The 13,531-nt window shown below is 40.0% G+C and overlaps 1 protein-coding gene across 2 annotated transcripts in view; it reads right to left on the reverse strand.

Moving 5' to 3' along the window:
- Positions 1–13,531, reverse strand: part of LOC104144068 (N-deacetylase and N-sulfotransferase 3) — a 311,719-nt gene that overhangs the window by 25,443 nt on the left and 272,745 nt on the right. For both annotated transcript variants that reach the window (XM_068941749.1, XM_068941748.1), the window contains 2 exons: positions 12,799–12,984; positions 10,198–10,326 (listed from right to left, as the gene is read on the reverse strand). In XM_068941749.1, the coding sequence (XP_068797850.1) occupies positions 10,198–10,326; positions 12,799–12,984 (315 nt within the window). The remainder of the gene's footprint in view (positions 1–10,197; positions 10,327–12,798; positions 12,985–13,531) is intronic.

Here is a 13,531-nt window from a genome sequence, read left to right on the forward strand (position 1 = left end):
CAGAGGGCTATTTCTGTTTTGCTCTCTTTCCCGATCCTTGATTATATTTGGGATTCTGACTAGTACTGCAGAGATGCAGGGAAATAAGGACAAGCCTTCCGGAGAAACAGATTTTCTCTTTTGAATGCTCATTCTGTGTTCTGTATTTCCTTGTTATAGAAACATTTCCCAATTTGAAGCAATAGCTTCTAGGTCAATAAATTACAGTGAAGACTGAAACTGAGTTGTTGTTATTAAATCACACATATCAGGAAAAGATGAACTGGCATGATCTAATTTATGTGTCAAGAACAGAGAAAACAAATATATACTTGACAAACAATTTACACAAAATGAAAAAGAAATGCAACAAATTACCCAGCTTCTAGTGAGGGATGCTACCATGGCAGGGTCAGCATTTTAATAAATACTGATCACTGCAAAATCATTATTATTAGGATGCTGCACATATCAAAAATTATACGATAAAGACACCGCTGATGATGCTTCTACAGCTGCTGTTTTCCTGACAAAAATAGAGGAGCCTGCCTCCCAAAGGGATGACATTACCTTTCCATTCACAAACCTGAGGAGCCCCTCCTATTGCTGTTGGTTTGTGGCACGTTTGCGTTCCTGGTTTCTTCACCCTGGAATCAAGGGATCTCTATTTTTGGAAAGAAAGGGGTAAGAGGAACCTTGCAAAGACAGTGGGAAAGTATTTCTTTTTTCTTACTAAGCTCACTGTAAAGGTCTGGAAGGGTTAATTATGAAGCTAGTCTAATTGGGGTATAAATGATTTACGGTGAGCAAGACTAGCTGCTCTTATGGAAGGCATCAGAGTGGATATCTTTGTGTTGGACAACCTGCAAACATTCCTCCCACTCCCTCCCTTCCCATTTCTCCAGATGAGCAAAATGTACCTTGCCTCAAACTCCATTTTGCAGATGAGTAGGTTTTACTTACCTTTCACTATTATTCTTCCTTGTACTCCTGATCTATTTACATCTCATTAATGGTGGTCCTCAACAGGAGGACCTTCTGATTTGGTTTCAGTTGGCAAAGCGGTAATAATAATTAATGATAACTAATAATAAACACTAAGCTGTCAGTGTCTGACTGTAAGCTACTAACGTGAGGTTAGACAGCAGAGGGAAGACTCCTTTTTCAGCAGTTATCTGGAGCCTCTTTGGAAAGCATCAAGAAGGCGAAGGGAGGGCTGAGACTTGCAATGATACTGACCTTGTAAAATAGATTTATTGTTACTTTGGCATTTTTAATCCGGGACTAGAATAGCTAGTAAAAGAAAAAGTTGGTAATAAACATTTCTTATGGATGGGGCACAGTTCATTTTACTGCTATATATAAACCTAAGGCAGGCAATTCAACTGGAATTAACTTACATTTTTTACCATTAAACCAATAATGAAGGTACTGTTGTCGTGGGCACAGTGTCACCATCGAATTTGTGCGACAACATTCCAAGGCAGCACTGAGGCCTTCCAGCACAATGCAGTTAAGCACAGCACTTCGAAATGAAGTAAAATTATGACTGACAACTAATTAGGTGATCTCTAGTAGGTGCTAGAAGCAGATGCATTACCAATTTAGAATATTGCTGTTATTTTAGCTACTGAACAAATGTTTACAGGCCACAAGAGTATGTCTAACTCTCAGACCACCTTTATTCTAATTAATTTGGCATTGTGCACACTGTTTGCAGTTCTGATATTGTCTCCGTATTACTCGGAAGAGTTTTGTGTCAGGCATTCAGAGACTCCATAACAGCTGGTTTTGCTCCATTAAACTTACAAAATGACAGAATAATGAATTAGGTTGGAGTCTCTGTTTGAATATCTATGTTTAATAGGTTGAGAGTTTCTCCTTTCAGACCCGCATGCTACCAGAAAAGCTGTGTTCAACTGCACAAAGATTCCAACTTGCAACTCACTTTTTTTGTTCCTAGGCTGTACTGCTACTTTCAGAGCTGCTGTGGCTCTGCCCATTCGTAAAGATAGCAAGTCAACTAGTTAAATTTGATTCACGTAGCGGTCTCTCCACTATAAATATACTGGAGACTGGCAAGGTTTATAAGATCAAACAAAATTACCTACTTGGTGTAGTGCTGAATTACTTTTCTGACAATCAGGAAACCTGAGTTTATTTTCAGCATTTGCGCATACTTTTTTTTTTTGCATTCTCCGCAAATTGCTTATCGCCCGTGTGACTCAATTTCCTAGTCAGTAATACCCTTTTATTTATAGACCTGTCCAAGGGAAATTCTCAAATGAAAAGCCCTGTAAAAGACGGATAAAGTTTTCTTACCACCCATAACTTAGAACGCGCTTATTGCACAGTGTCCTAAGGAATTACCTCTAATTAGACAGCTACTCCAGTCTGCTCCTCAGCCTTTCCTTGCTGCCTGTTCATTTAACTGTTTAGATTTTGTGTACTCCATCCACAGAATACCAGACTCCATCTGTTTTTTTACAGGTGGGTTTTGAAGAATAACTAGAAAGGCAAGCAATACTTGCCTTTTGCAGTAATCCAAAATGCCAGGCAAAATTAATTTTTTTCCCCCCAATTCCTGGAAACTCCCCAAACTATTGCTGGAGTTAGGAGTTCCTAAAACGGGCATGAAGGGATGGGGAAAGAGACGAAACTTGCCTTTCGCTCACCCGTGAACTGGGTGAAGCCTATCAAACGGAACCAGTTTGCAGCAGAGCTCAGGCTGCGCTCCCTAAGGAGCTACAGTAGTAAGGCTACAAGGAACCCAAGCACATCAGAGCTCGGGGAAGTATCTGCACATCTGTACTTTTTTCAACACCTCTGCCATTTTTGCTGCCTCTCACCATCAGTATGACTAAGTATGAGGTTGTGCAAAGCAGGACAGACAGAAACGGAAAACTTGAGCTTGAATACCTTTTGTGGTTTTCTCTGTAGTGCCAAAGCCTGACTGTTCACCTTGTTCAGGGAACCACATTAAGATGCATTAGGTTCTGCTAATGCTCATATAAATTCTCTCATTTTTAGTGCTAAAGGAGAAAATTTCTCCCTTGCTGCAAGTCATTTACCTCAGTAACAGTTCTACTTACTGTAACTTGGGAGAGGTGAAAATTAGAGGAAAATAATAATTAGAACTGAATGCATATACAAATTACAATTATTTTAAGATCAATCAGATACAAGGCCTAAACTATTAAGAGTCTTCTCTCTTGATCAGTACTGCTGTAACCATACGGAGAGCACACAGCTGGCTAGACATTAGTTTCATTGTTGGGCTGTCAACCATTTGAAGGCTTTCTCCAAACTCCTCTCCACAGGGCATTTTCCTTTTCTTTACACGTGTAGACCCACAGTACTTTGTAAGGAAGTGCACGTAATGCAATTATTGTGTTTTGTTCTCTTTGTTTTTCTTGGAGGTAGAAAAGGTATGGAAGATTTTCATGAACTATTATTTTGTCTTAAACATTCATCTGGTAGGATAGCGATGCTTTTAGTTTGCATCTTCCACAGTTCAAAGAACATGTTAGGACTGGATTATGAATGTCTTCCGCAAAGTTGAACTGAGACAGCTCAACTTTTATTGGTGTCAGTGAAAAATGAGAAGCATCAATTTTGCTTTAGACCATGTTCCTCATGAAAGTTGCGGTCTTACATTAAGAAAAACAGGGTTTACTAGATTACTTGGATTTTTGGAAATTTACTTTCTACACAAGGATTTTTAAAACTAAACTTTATAGTTTAACAAATTGGAGTAAACTCTAGCAGTAAAAATCTAACGAATTGCTACAAAGCAGATGTGATAGACTCCCTTTAATATTGCTTCACAAATTTGATTTTTGTTACTGAAACTTTGCATTTAGAAAAACAGCAAGCTTTTCCATATTGAAAAATACTGAATAAAACTAGAAATATAGCAAGTCTGTCCTGAATTTGGCCTGTTCTTCTAGGGCAGTATGATGTCTACAGAAGCAGATGGTATCAAATGTTTGGGAGGAAAGCACAGGAAACTCTGCAGCTGGGAGATCTATGAAAAATAATCCTCTATGAAAGTCTCTCCTTTTCCTAAGGGTTACAAAGAGTATGAGAGTTTGTACGGAATCCATGTTTTATCAACTACTACAGACATGAACAATCAACCAAATTTAACTTTGTAGTTCAAATCTTGATAAATTCTTGATCTCAAGACTCCCTGGGAGCAAGATCCTGATACCACTTTAAAATTCTTAGCTTCATTTATTGGCTGTCCTTTGGCCTTCTGATGGAGCTCTAACAGAGCTTCCTGAGTTTCAGTTTGTGCCTGATGCCTCTTGTCCTGTCACGGGGCACCACGGAGAAGAGTCTGGCCCCATCCTCTCGACACCTTCCCTTCAGATACTTACACACATTGATCAGATCCCCCCTCAGTCTTCTCTTCTCCAGGCTGAACAGGCCCAGCTCTCGCAACCTTTCCTCATAGGAGAGATGCTCCAGTCCCCTCATCATCTTGGTAGCCCTTCGCTGGACTCTCGCCAGGAGTGTCATGTCTCTCTTGGACTGGGGAGCCCAGCACTGGACACAGGACTCCAGGTGAGGCCTCACCAGGGCTGAGGAGAGCGGGAGGATCACCTCCCTCGACCTGCTGGCAACACTCTGCCTCATGCACCCCAGGATAACATTGGCCTGCTTGGCCACAAGGCCACATTGCTGCCTCACGCTTAACTTGTTGTCCACCAGCACTCCCAGGTCCTTCTCTGCAGAGCTGCTTTCCAGCAGGTCAGCCCCCAACCTGGACTGGTGCCTGGGGTTATTCCTCCCCAGGGGCAGGACCCTGCACTTGCCTTTGTTGACCTTCGGGAGGTTCCTCTCCGCCCACCTCTCCAGCCTGTCCAGGTCCCTCTGAATGGCAGCACAGTCTTCTGGTGTGTCAGCCACTCCCCCCAGTTCAGTATCATCAGCAAACTTGCTGAGGGTGCACTCTGTCCCTTCCTCCAGGTCATCGATGAATGCATTGAACAAGACTGGACCCAGGACTGACCCCTGGGGGACACCGCTAGCTACAGGCCTCCAACTAGACTCTGCGCCATTGACCACAACCCTCTGAGCTCGGCCATCCAGCCAGTCCTCAATCCACCTCACCGTCCACTCATCCAGCGCACACTTCCTGAGTTTGCCTACGAGGATGTGATGGGAGACAGTGTCAAAAGCCTTGCTGAAGTCCAGGGAGACAACATCCACTGCTCTGCCCTCCTCTACCCAGCCAGTCATCCCATCAGAGAAGGCTATCAGATTGGTCAAGCGTGCTTTCCTCCCTTTGGTGAATCCATGCTGACTACTCCTGATCACCTTCTTGTCCTCCACGATTGCGAGGACCTCCACGATAACCTGTTCCATCACCTTTCCAGGGATGGAGGTGAGGATGACAGGCCTGTAGTTCCCTGGCTCCTTCTTCTGGCCCTTTTTGAAGACTGGAGTGACGCTGGCTTTCTCCCAGTCCTCAGGCACCTTTCCTGCTCTCCATGTCTTTTCCAAGATGATGGAGAGTGGCCTAGCAATGACATCCGCCAGCTCCCTCAGCACTTGTGGATGCATCCCATCAGAGCGCATGGACTTGTGGATGTCAGCTTTTCCTAAATGATTTCTAACTCGATCCTCTTCGATCGAGGGAAAGTCTGCCTTTCTCCAGACCTTTTCCCGGTCTCCAGGTTCTGAGATTCCTGACGGCTGGTCTTAGCAGCAAAGACTGAAGCAATGAAGGCATTCAGCAACTCTGCCTTCTCTGCATCCTTCATCATCGGGGCCCCAGCCCCAGTCATTATCAGGCCCCCATTTTCCCTAGTCTTCCTTTAGTTGCTGATGTATTTATAGAAGCCCTTCTTGCTGTCCTTGACGTCCCTTGCCAGATTAAACTCCAAATGGGCCGTGGCCTTCCTTGTCGCATCCCTGCATACTCAGATAATATTTCTATATTACTCCCAAGTGGCCTATCCCTGCTTCCACCTTCCACATGCTTGCTGCTTACATTTGAGTTTTACCAGGAGCTCCTCGTTCATCCATACAGGTCTCCTGCCCCCTTTGCTTGACTTCTCGCTTACTGGGATGCACTGTTCTTTAGCTTGGAGGAAGTGCAGGTTGGTGGCCATGCGGCCTCAAGTTGAACAGAAGTGTTCAACAAGTTTGCCTCTTGCTCTTCAGCCTCCACCAGCCTCATGGGACCGGTGAGTGGTCCTTTACTTTTTTGAGCTTTGTGTGAATTTCAGCTGTCCATCTGACAATAGCTGCTCTAATAGCTATTCTCAGATAGCTGGGAGAACACATACATCATTAGAGAAAATGCCAAAACACGCAGTACTTTTCTAAGCAGACTTCTGTTCCAGTCACAATTTGTACGTTTCTTGGAAAGATGAAGGTTGTATAGCCTTTATGTTTATGTATTATCTTAGTGTGTATAGCTGCTCACCAAGAAATTAGTCATAGTTCTATGTGCATGTTAATGAGCAGACATCACTGTTAGATAATGCACAAGTAATTTTGCAAGAGCCTTCATTTCTTTAAAAATTATATTTTCACTTAACCGAGTTTTAGTGCTTAAATCCATAGCAACAGATGTGCAAAGTTAAACAAGCTCATTTGTATCTTAGGCCTCTAACACTTTACTATGTCAGTGTATTTTAAACTCTTCTGACCACAGTTCTAAATAGTATTGATTCTACATGTTCCACATCAACAACCTACAGAAACAATGGCTATTGCATAGACAGGTAACGAGCATAAACATATTTTCATAAAGAAGCTATTTGTACGTATGTTCACAGCAGTGTTATCAGCTGTTTCCACTGGCCTCCAGGTTGTTTCCTATAAGGACGAGTTTACTAAACAGTGGGAACAAGGAGAAAAACATTCCTGCGCTCTTACTTGGAACCACTGCTACTCAAAAGATGAAAACGGAAAGGAAACAGAAGTAATAATAGGCAAAAAAAATCCAGTAACAACATGAAATAATAAAACAGAGATGGAGAAATGACTTATTGGATCACGAAAGAGCTCTACAACTCGTGTTTTCCTTGCGGCTTTGCTTTAGACTTCCTTGGCTGAATTTGTGCAAGTTACATGACTTACCTGCAACTCAATGATCAAACCTATAATGAGGTGAAAATAATATCTGTACACTAGTAATACAGGGTTGCCGTAAAGCTTGATTAATTTTTTTTTGGTGCATAAACATTTTGTGCAAGCTCCTGATATGGTACAATCTTGCCTAAGGGCCCCTGAAGTCAGCAAGAACTCAAACAGAAGACAGACACACAAAATATTATTTAAAAAATAGATAGCGTGTTATATTACTAGTTAGGCCTCTTTTTCAGCTTGGTAGCACTTCAGCACTCTACATGCTTTATGAACACATTGGGCATAGCTGCCAAGATCATTTTACAGCCACTATCAGATCACATTTTAACCAGCAGCGTGGGGATATAAACGCATACCAAATAAACACAGAGGTTTACAGACCACAAGATTAGCTACCCCGGCACACCAACTCTTATTTCCCATATAAAATACAACTAGCAGATCGTTTGCAGAGCAGGATTTCCTGTGCAGGCTGATGCCTTTCTTACCTGCACGACCTCTGACGACAGAATGCCATGGGAAAATGGCAATAATACTGGTTCTCATGTGAAAAGCTTACGGAATCACACACGGTTCTTTGTTTTTCTGTGGTTTATTCCACAGCTTGTGGTTGATTCTAGCACACGACGGGAAGCAGAGCCCCTCTTGCAAATAGCTAGCATTATACAACCAGACCACAATGAAAAGTTGGGCTTTATTCTTAGGGGCATTGATTTCAGTGCGGGATACTCAGTTCCTACAGCCTCAGTCTAGTAACTTCCACCTCAGAAATTATATTCACTTACTGCTATTGATCCAGTTTAAACCAGCACAAGAAAGGCAGGCCTCTGTTAAGATTTACATTTAATTTGCATCCACATTTTCCATTTTTGGGAGCTACATATTTATTTACTCTTTTTTGATACTATTATTTAACTGACAGCATAATGAATCCTAGGTAATGTTTCCTTTTCTTAGGTTTTGCTTCAGTGACAAGCGATGTTTAGAGAAGCCCTCACAACAGAAATTGTGTGTCCTCTTAAAGACTGCAGATATCATGTTAATTTCTTCAGAAAGGAATTCCAGCAATAGTAATGAAAACACTGGAAAGCTCATGAAATACAATATGCCGCTTTGCAATTAGGCAAATGCCTTAAACCCTTCTGTTTTCATTTTTAATGCCTACTCTTTGCCCAACTCTGACTTACAACTTACAGTACAAATGCACGTAATACTTTAAAGAATGTATTTGCCAAATCTAATGTTGAAATACATTACATGACAGGCTAATGCTTTCAAGTTTAGAAACTGTTTATAAGCAGATATTTAAAACCAATGCATCATCTTTTCAAAGGCAGTCCTTAAAAGGATTGTAACAATTTGTCTTGGGCAAGTTTTGGCCTGATATTTATTTATAGTTGCCATTAAAAAAAAAAGGGTGCGTTTTACTTCTGCTCTTTTACTCTGCTCTTTGTATTTGGGATAACATATTTCTCAGAACTACAGAATCATACAGTCTACACTGTAATGCATAGATCCAAGATCACATAGTAATATACAAAGAGACATTACTCACATTCAAGGATGCTAGGCAGGCATGTCGAAACTTCTGTGACTTACATCAGTAATCATGATTGTTTCACCGCTTATCTTGTCTTCCCTCCATTCTCTTCACTGTTTTAATTTGAAAGGCTTATGCCTAAAGCAACTGTGTTAAGGCTTGTTGTTTCACTGTTCTCATGAGATGGTAAAGGAATTTTTGACTAAGTTGTGGCTGTATTTCCAACATGGAATAAACTTTATGTCCTGCCTCAAAATGTTGCTACTACGCGCTTTCCAGCCAGTAATGTTTGTTGAGCTATAAACTGTTAGTTAAGAGGCATATATTGTTGAAGCATCAGTACGGTACCAGTACCCTCTATCCAAACAATTCTCCAGGTCTCACCTCTGTTAACGCGCCTTGCCTGACATGGTATGCCTCATCAAAGTTAGGACCAGGGCTTCTGCTCTCCTCTAGCAGGGAGATCAAATGTGTTCTGAGGAAGCAAAATTTTTATTTCCTAAACTTGCCACGTCCTCTCCACAAAAAATAAAGGAAAACAAAACACAGTAACTGCTAGCAAATATTCACAACTATAGCCTGAAAGAATTTGAGGCTTGAAAAAATAGAACTGTATATGAATTAGTAAAGTAGCTGATGGGAAGCTTTTTTTCTTTGGACTTCCATTAATTTGTGGAAGGTTAAAAGAGGGCACACAAATATTTAGGCTATCACTCCAAAGGATTTGAGCAGAAATACATTCCATTTCCTGTGGGTGTTCAGGAAAACCCAGTCATAGTGACTACATTTGTATGAAACAGTCACAGTAAATTTTATTTTGAATGTTTCTGTTACAAGCCAGCTTCTTTTATTTTCAGTTCACGTGAACTTTGGATCAAAAGCTCACCTAAAAGCTTGTCTAGAAGGTCAGTTTTGATACATCTGACCTAATCTGTAGCCTTTTAAACTACTATAGGGTGGTATTCTCACTGTCAGTATTGTGTAGTTCCATAGCCTATTTCGTTCTTTAATCTTCCACTACAGATAAATGAGAGGTTAAACAGCCAGATTAACTGAGTGGTTCACTTTAACTGAGTCTTTTCTTTGAAGCTATTGGAATCAGTAACTGAAAATTCCCAGAACAGATTTAAGGACCCAATTCTTGCTTGCAACTTTCTCAAACCAGTGAGTGTTCTTAACATTCATGCTTGTGAATTCTAAAGAGTAGGCTACTGGACTTCCCCTATGTACTTGCCTCAGTAATATGAGCTCTTAACACTTTTTGAAATTCAATCTCATGTTTCTTACTTCAGGTAAAAGCAAAGTAAAACAATTAGGAGAGGCTTGGTTTTTTACTGCTAACGTTATCAGAAAAACAGCAGTCAAAAAAAAGGGTCAAGATTGTATTTCTACAACTAACAAAATATACGTAATATTAGGTCTTAAATGCGTTAACTGGAAAAGTAGAAGAGCTTACTCTGTGACTGATCACTGCTATTCGGGAGACCTAACTGCTTAACCTTGAAGCACTCAGTAAATCCTTCTTTAATTAATTTTTAAAAACCATTTCAAAATTACACTGTAGTACTTACTGGATTGAGAACCAACGTGAAGAACAACTCTCCTCCTTGGATACTTTTGTCTAGTTCCTTTGGGCCGCCAGGATATTCCTTATAGAAAATTGTGTGGGTGAATAAGCCACAAGTTTGCCTTGGAAGCACCTGAGTTAAAAAAACGGGGGGTGGGGGTGGAGAGAAATTTGCAAAAGAAAAAACGTTCATAGTTTTAATGAGATAATAAATGCCAGGTAAATAACATGTAACTAATAATGTTCCTTCACGCTAACCGCTGTGTAGATTTGCCATTAAAACTTTACCAAAAGTCAATAGAGTTCTAGTTAAATGAATATACCAACAGATCAGTAAATACTGCTTATTAAGAAAGACAAAATTTTTATTATCAATGAAATCATAATGTTCAAAAATTCATCACATTTTGTTTGAAACTGGAAATCTTAATATCATGTTTTACCGTGTGGTCATCAAAGCTTTCTGAATTTTTAAAGGATTTGAAAAGTGATCTGAAATATCATTGGTTTAGTTGTACTTATCTGTTTCACTTTTTACTTAAAAGATGGCTTTGCTGTAATTTAACTTGGAATTTGAAAGAGAGACTAGCTTGTTCTCATTCAGCTGTGCTAGTTTTGTTATACAGCTGCAACAGAAAGTAGCACTTTTGCCTAAACAAAAACACTTATTTTTAAAAATCTGCAAAGAATAAGTCTTCTGAGTAAGAATAAATACAATTAGGTTTCGCATTAGAGCTCCAAAATGTTTTCTTTTCCATCATCTTCAGAAAATAGTTCACTGGAGAGGGGAGCACCTCAATTATACCTGTATATTTTTTTTCCCCCCGAATTGACAACTGAGTCATATTTACACTGGTTCATGTGTAAATCCAAAAATGGGATCTTTCTCAAACATTTCAGTCCCATTTAGACACTTCTATGAAAGCATGAACTTTTAAAACATGCAAATCCCTTACTCGAAAGAGACCGTGGTTTTGCAGAAATTGTTCTTTTCTTGTGGTTATATGTTTCAACATCTTTTGGTATTGCACAGGATACTATGGCCTCCGATTGTAAATTCTACGTTGTCATAAAACGTACAGCATTTGTGTGTTTGCTATAAGCTTGTACATGGTTTTTAAATTCTGTGGATTTCACTGATGAAATACCAGAACAATTCTTTACAGAGACAGGGAGTGAAGCTGTGCGGGACTGGAAATGCTCTGGCAAATCTTACATAGTAATTTTATTACTGTATACACTCATCACTATAAACCTGCAGATACAAAACAGTAATGCATTTGCCCTAGAGAACTGAAAGTCTGTGATTCCCGAAAAAGGTGGTCTTATACAACTGTTCATGGTAAACTGTTTTCAGTCCCACTGTCCTTTCTCTGCAAACTTCTGTTAAATCTTTTAATGCATCTTAAAAATGGTATGTTTTTACAAAAAAGAACTATGCAAAGAGATTTCTGAAGATTCTCAGAACCAATCAATCCTATTCAAATGCTTTACACCCCCTAAGCATATCTACAAACCCATTATTTTACTTAAAGCTAACGGTTTGAAGAGAACAAGCTTTAGTTTAAATCTGTATGGTGACAGTTTCTTTCCCGGATGTCTGCAGATCATTTTAGCTTGCTTCATCTAAAAACAGATCCAAACATTAAAACTTTGGAGTATTATTATTTTGCTCAGAAAAATGGTATCTATGGTAACTCGAGGCCAATATAAGAATCATGGGATAAGCTAAGTGGCAGTCTTATGTTGTGCTAAGGCACCTGACACCCTCCAAAACTGCTTGTTGCACCCAGAAGCATAACATAGTATGCACGCTAGTATCTTTCCATATCTGAATCAGAAAGAGCCTATGCCCTGCTGACTGGATGGTATCAACATAAGACCCTCTGTGTCAGTAGCGTGCGATCACTTTCAGCAAATACTGCTGTCAGATACAGATTACATAATATGGAACAGCTTATTTGTGTGTTTTGATTTAGAGTTGCCTCAACAGAGCAGTTTCGTAGCCTGAGGGGGGTCTTCCTTCCCTCCAGTCTTCTGAACGTTTGCCTTGCACCGAGTTACCATAGATACCGTTCTCTAAGTAAAATAACAATACTCCACAGACTGATCACCTGGGCCCCAGGCCTAGCTGTGGGGTTAAGTCACAGTGCAAAGCACAGTTCACACCTCTGTGCAGCAAGAAGGAAGATGAAGGCAAGCATGTGAAGTTCAATGGAAGAAAAAAAAATATTTATGCATAAGATCCCGATTCTCAGATGGCATAAACTGGCAAAACTCCTTTACAGTTAATAGTACTATGCAAATTTAAAATCAGCTCTGTTAAAAGATGTAAAGTTGGTTTTTTTCTTCTGAACCAGTATTAACAGTAGGAACAGTACAGTTAACACTCTGTTAACTGATAACAGTGAGGTTCCTAGAGGCCACCTTCATTAGCAGTACCATCAGCAACAGACTGATTTTAATTAAAAAGATCCTGTCATATATATCTTACTATTTATGCACAGCAATATGCTGTTCTCACAATATGAACTTCTAGGATACTGTGGTTTTCCACTTAAAACGGTAGAGTGGTTGCAATACGAACATCATAAATACAACTCACCATGATATTTTTGTGGATGAAGCCGCGTCTATATCTTGCGGGTTTCAAATGTGGGTATTCTTCTGTGCTGGTAACTCTGATATTCCACACCTTCTTCCAGGCTTCATAAAGCTGAACATGTACTGGATAGACCCCGGAATGGTGTGGAGCCACTGCATAGCCCATATCAGTTGGAATACCATGCTCCTAAAACATTAACAGGAGACTGTTTCAGAACATTTAAGAAGCTTGATGTTTTGGCATCTCACAAATCCTTTGTTCAGGAGAGATCAAGAATAGGTCTGAAATGCAGATAACGGTGACTTTAAAATATGCAGAGGTGTATAAGGGAGATGGAAGGTGGTCTAGTGAGGATGAAATGCACAGTAGTTTAATGCAAGAGCCTGCTTAACAAATTTTTTTTTTATGAGTACATATAGAAGAGTGATATGAATGTATTTTAGTTAGTTTCTTCAATCAATACTTAAAAGGAAAGTTGCACCCTTTCAAGTTCTTGAGAGGAATTCGCTCACAAACTAAGGATCCATAAAGAAAGCTACTGGCACATATTCAGCACAATGACTAGCATTTGGCAGTTGCAGTCACAAAAATGTAATTTCCACTACATGTGTCTACACAAGTACTTGGATTCTTATTTGAAAATCACTGCGTTTCCCCTCAAGTCCAGCATAAAAGCGTGTTCAAAACACAGTTTAACCATTTTACAGCGTCATTTAAAAAAAAAAAAAAAGGA

Source organism: Struthio camelus, chromosome 4 (assembly GCF_040807025.1).
Source record: "Struthio camelus isolate bStrCam1 chromosome 4, bStrCam1.hap1, whole genome shotgun sequence".
NCBI lineage: Eukaryota > Metazoa > Chordata > Aves > Struthioniformes > Struthionidae > Struthio > Struthio camelus.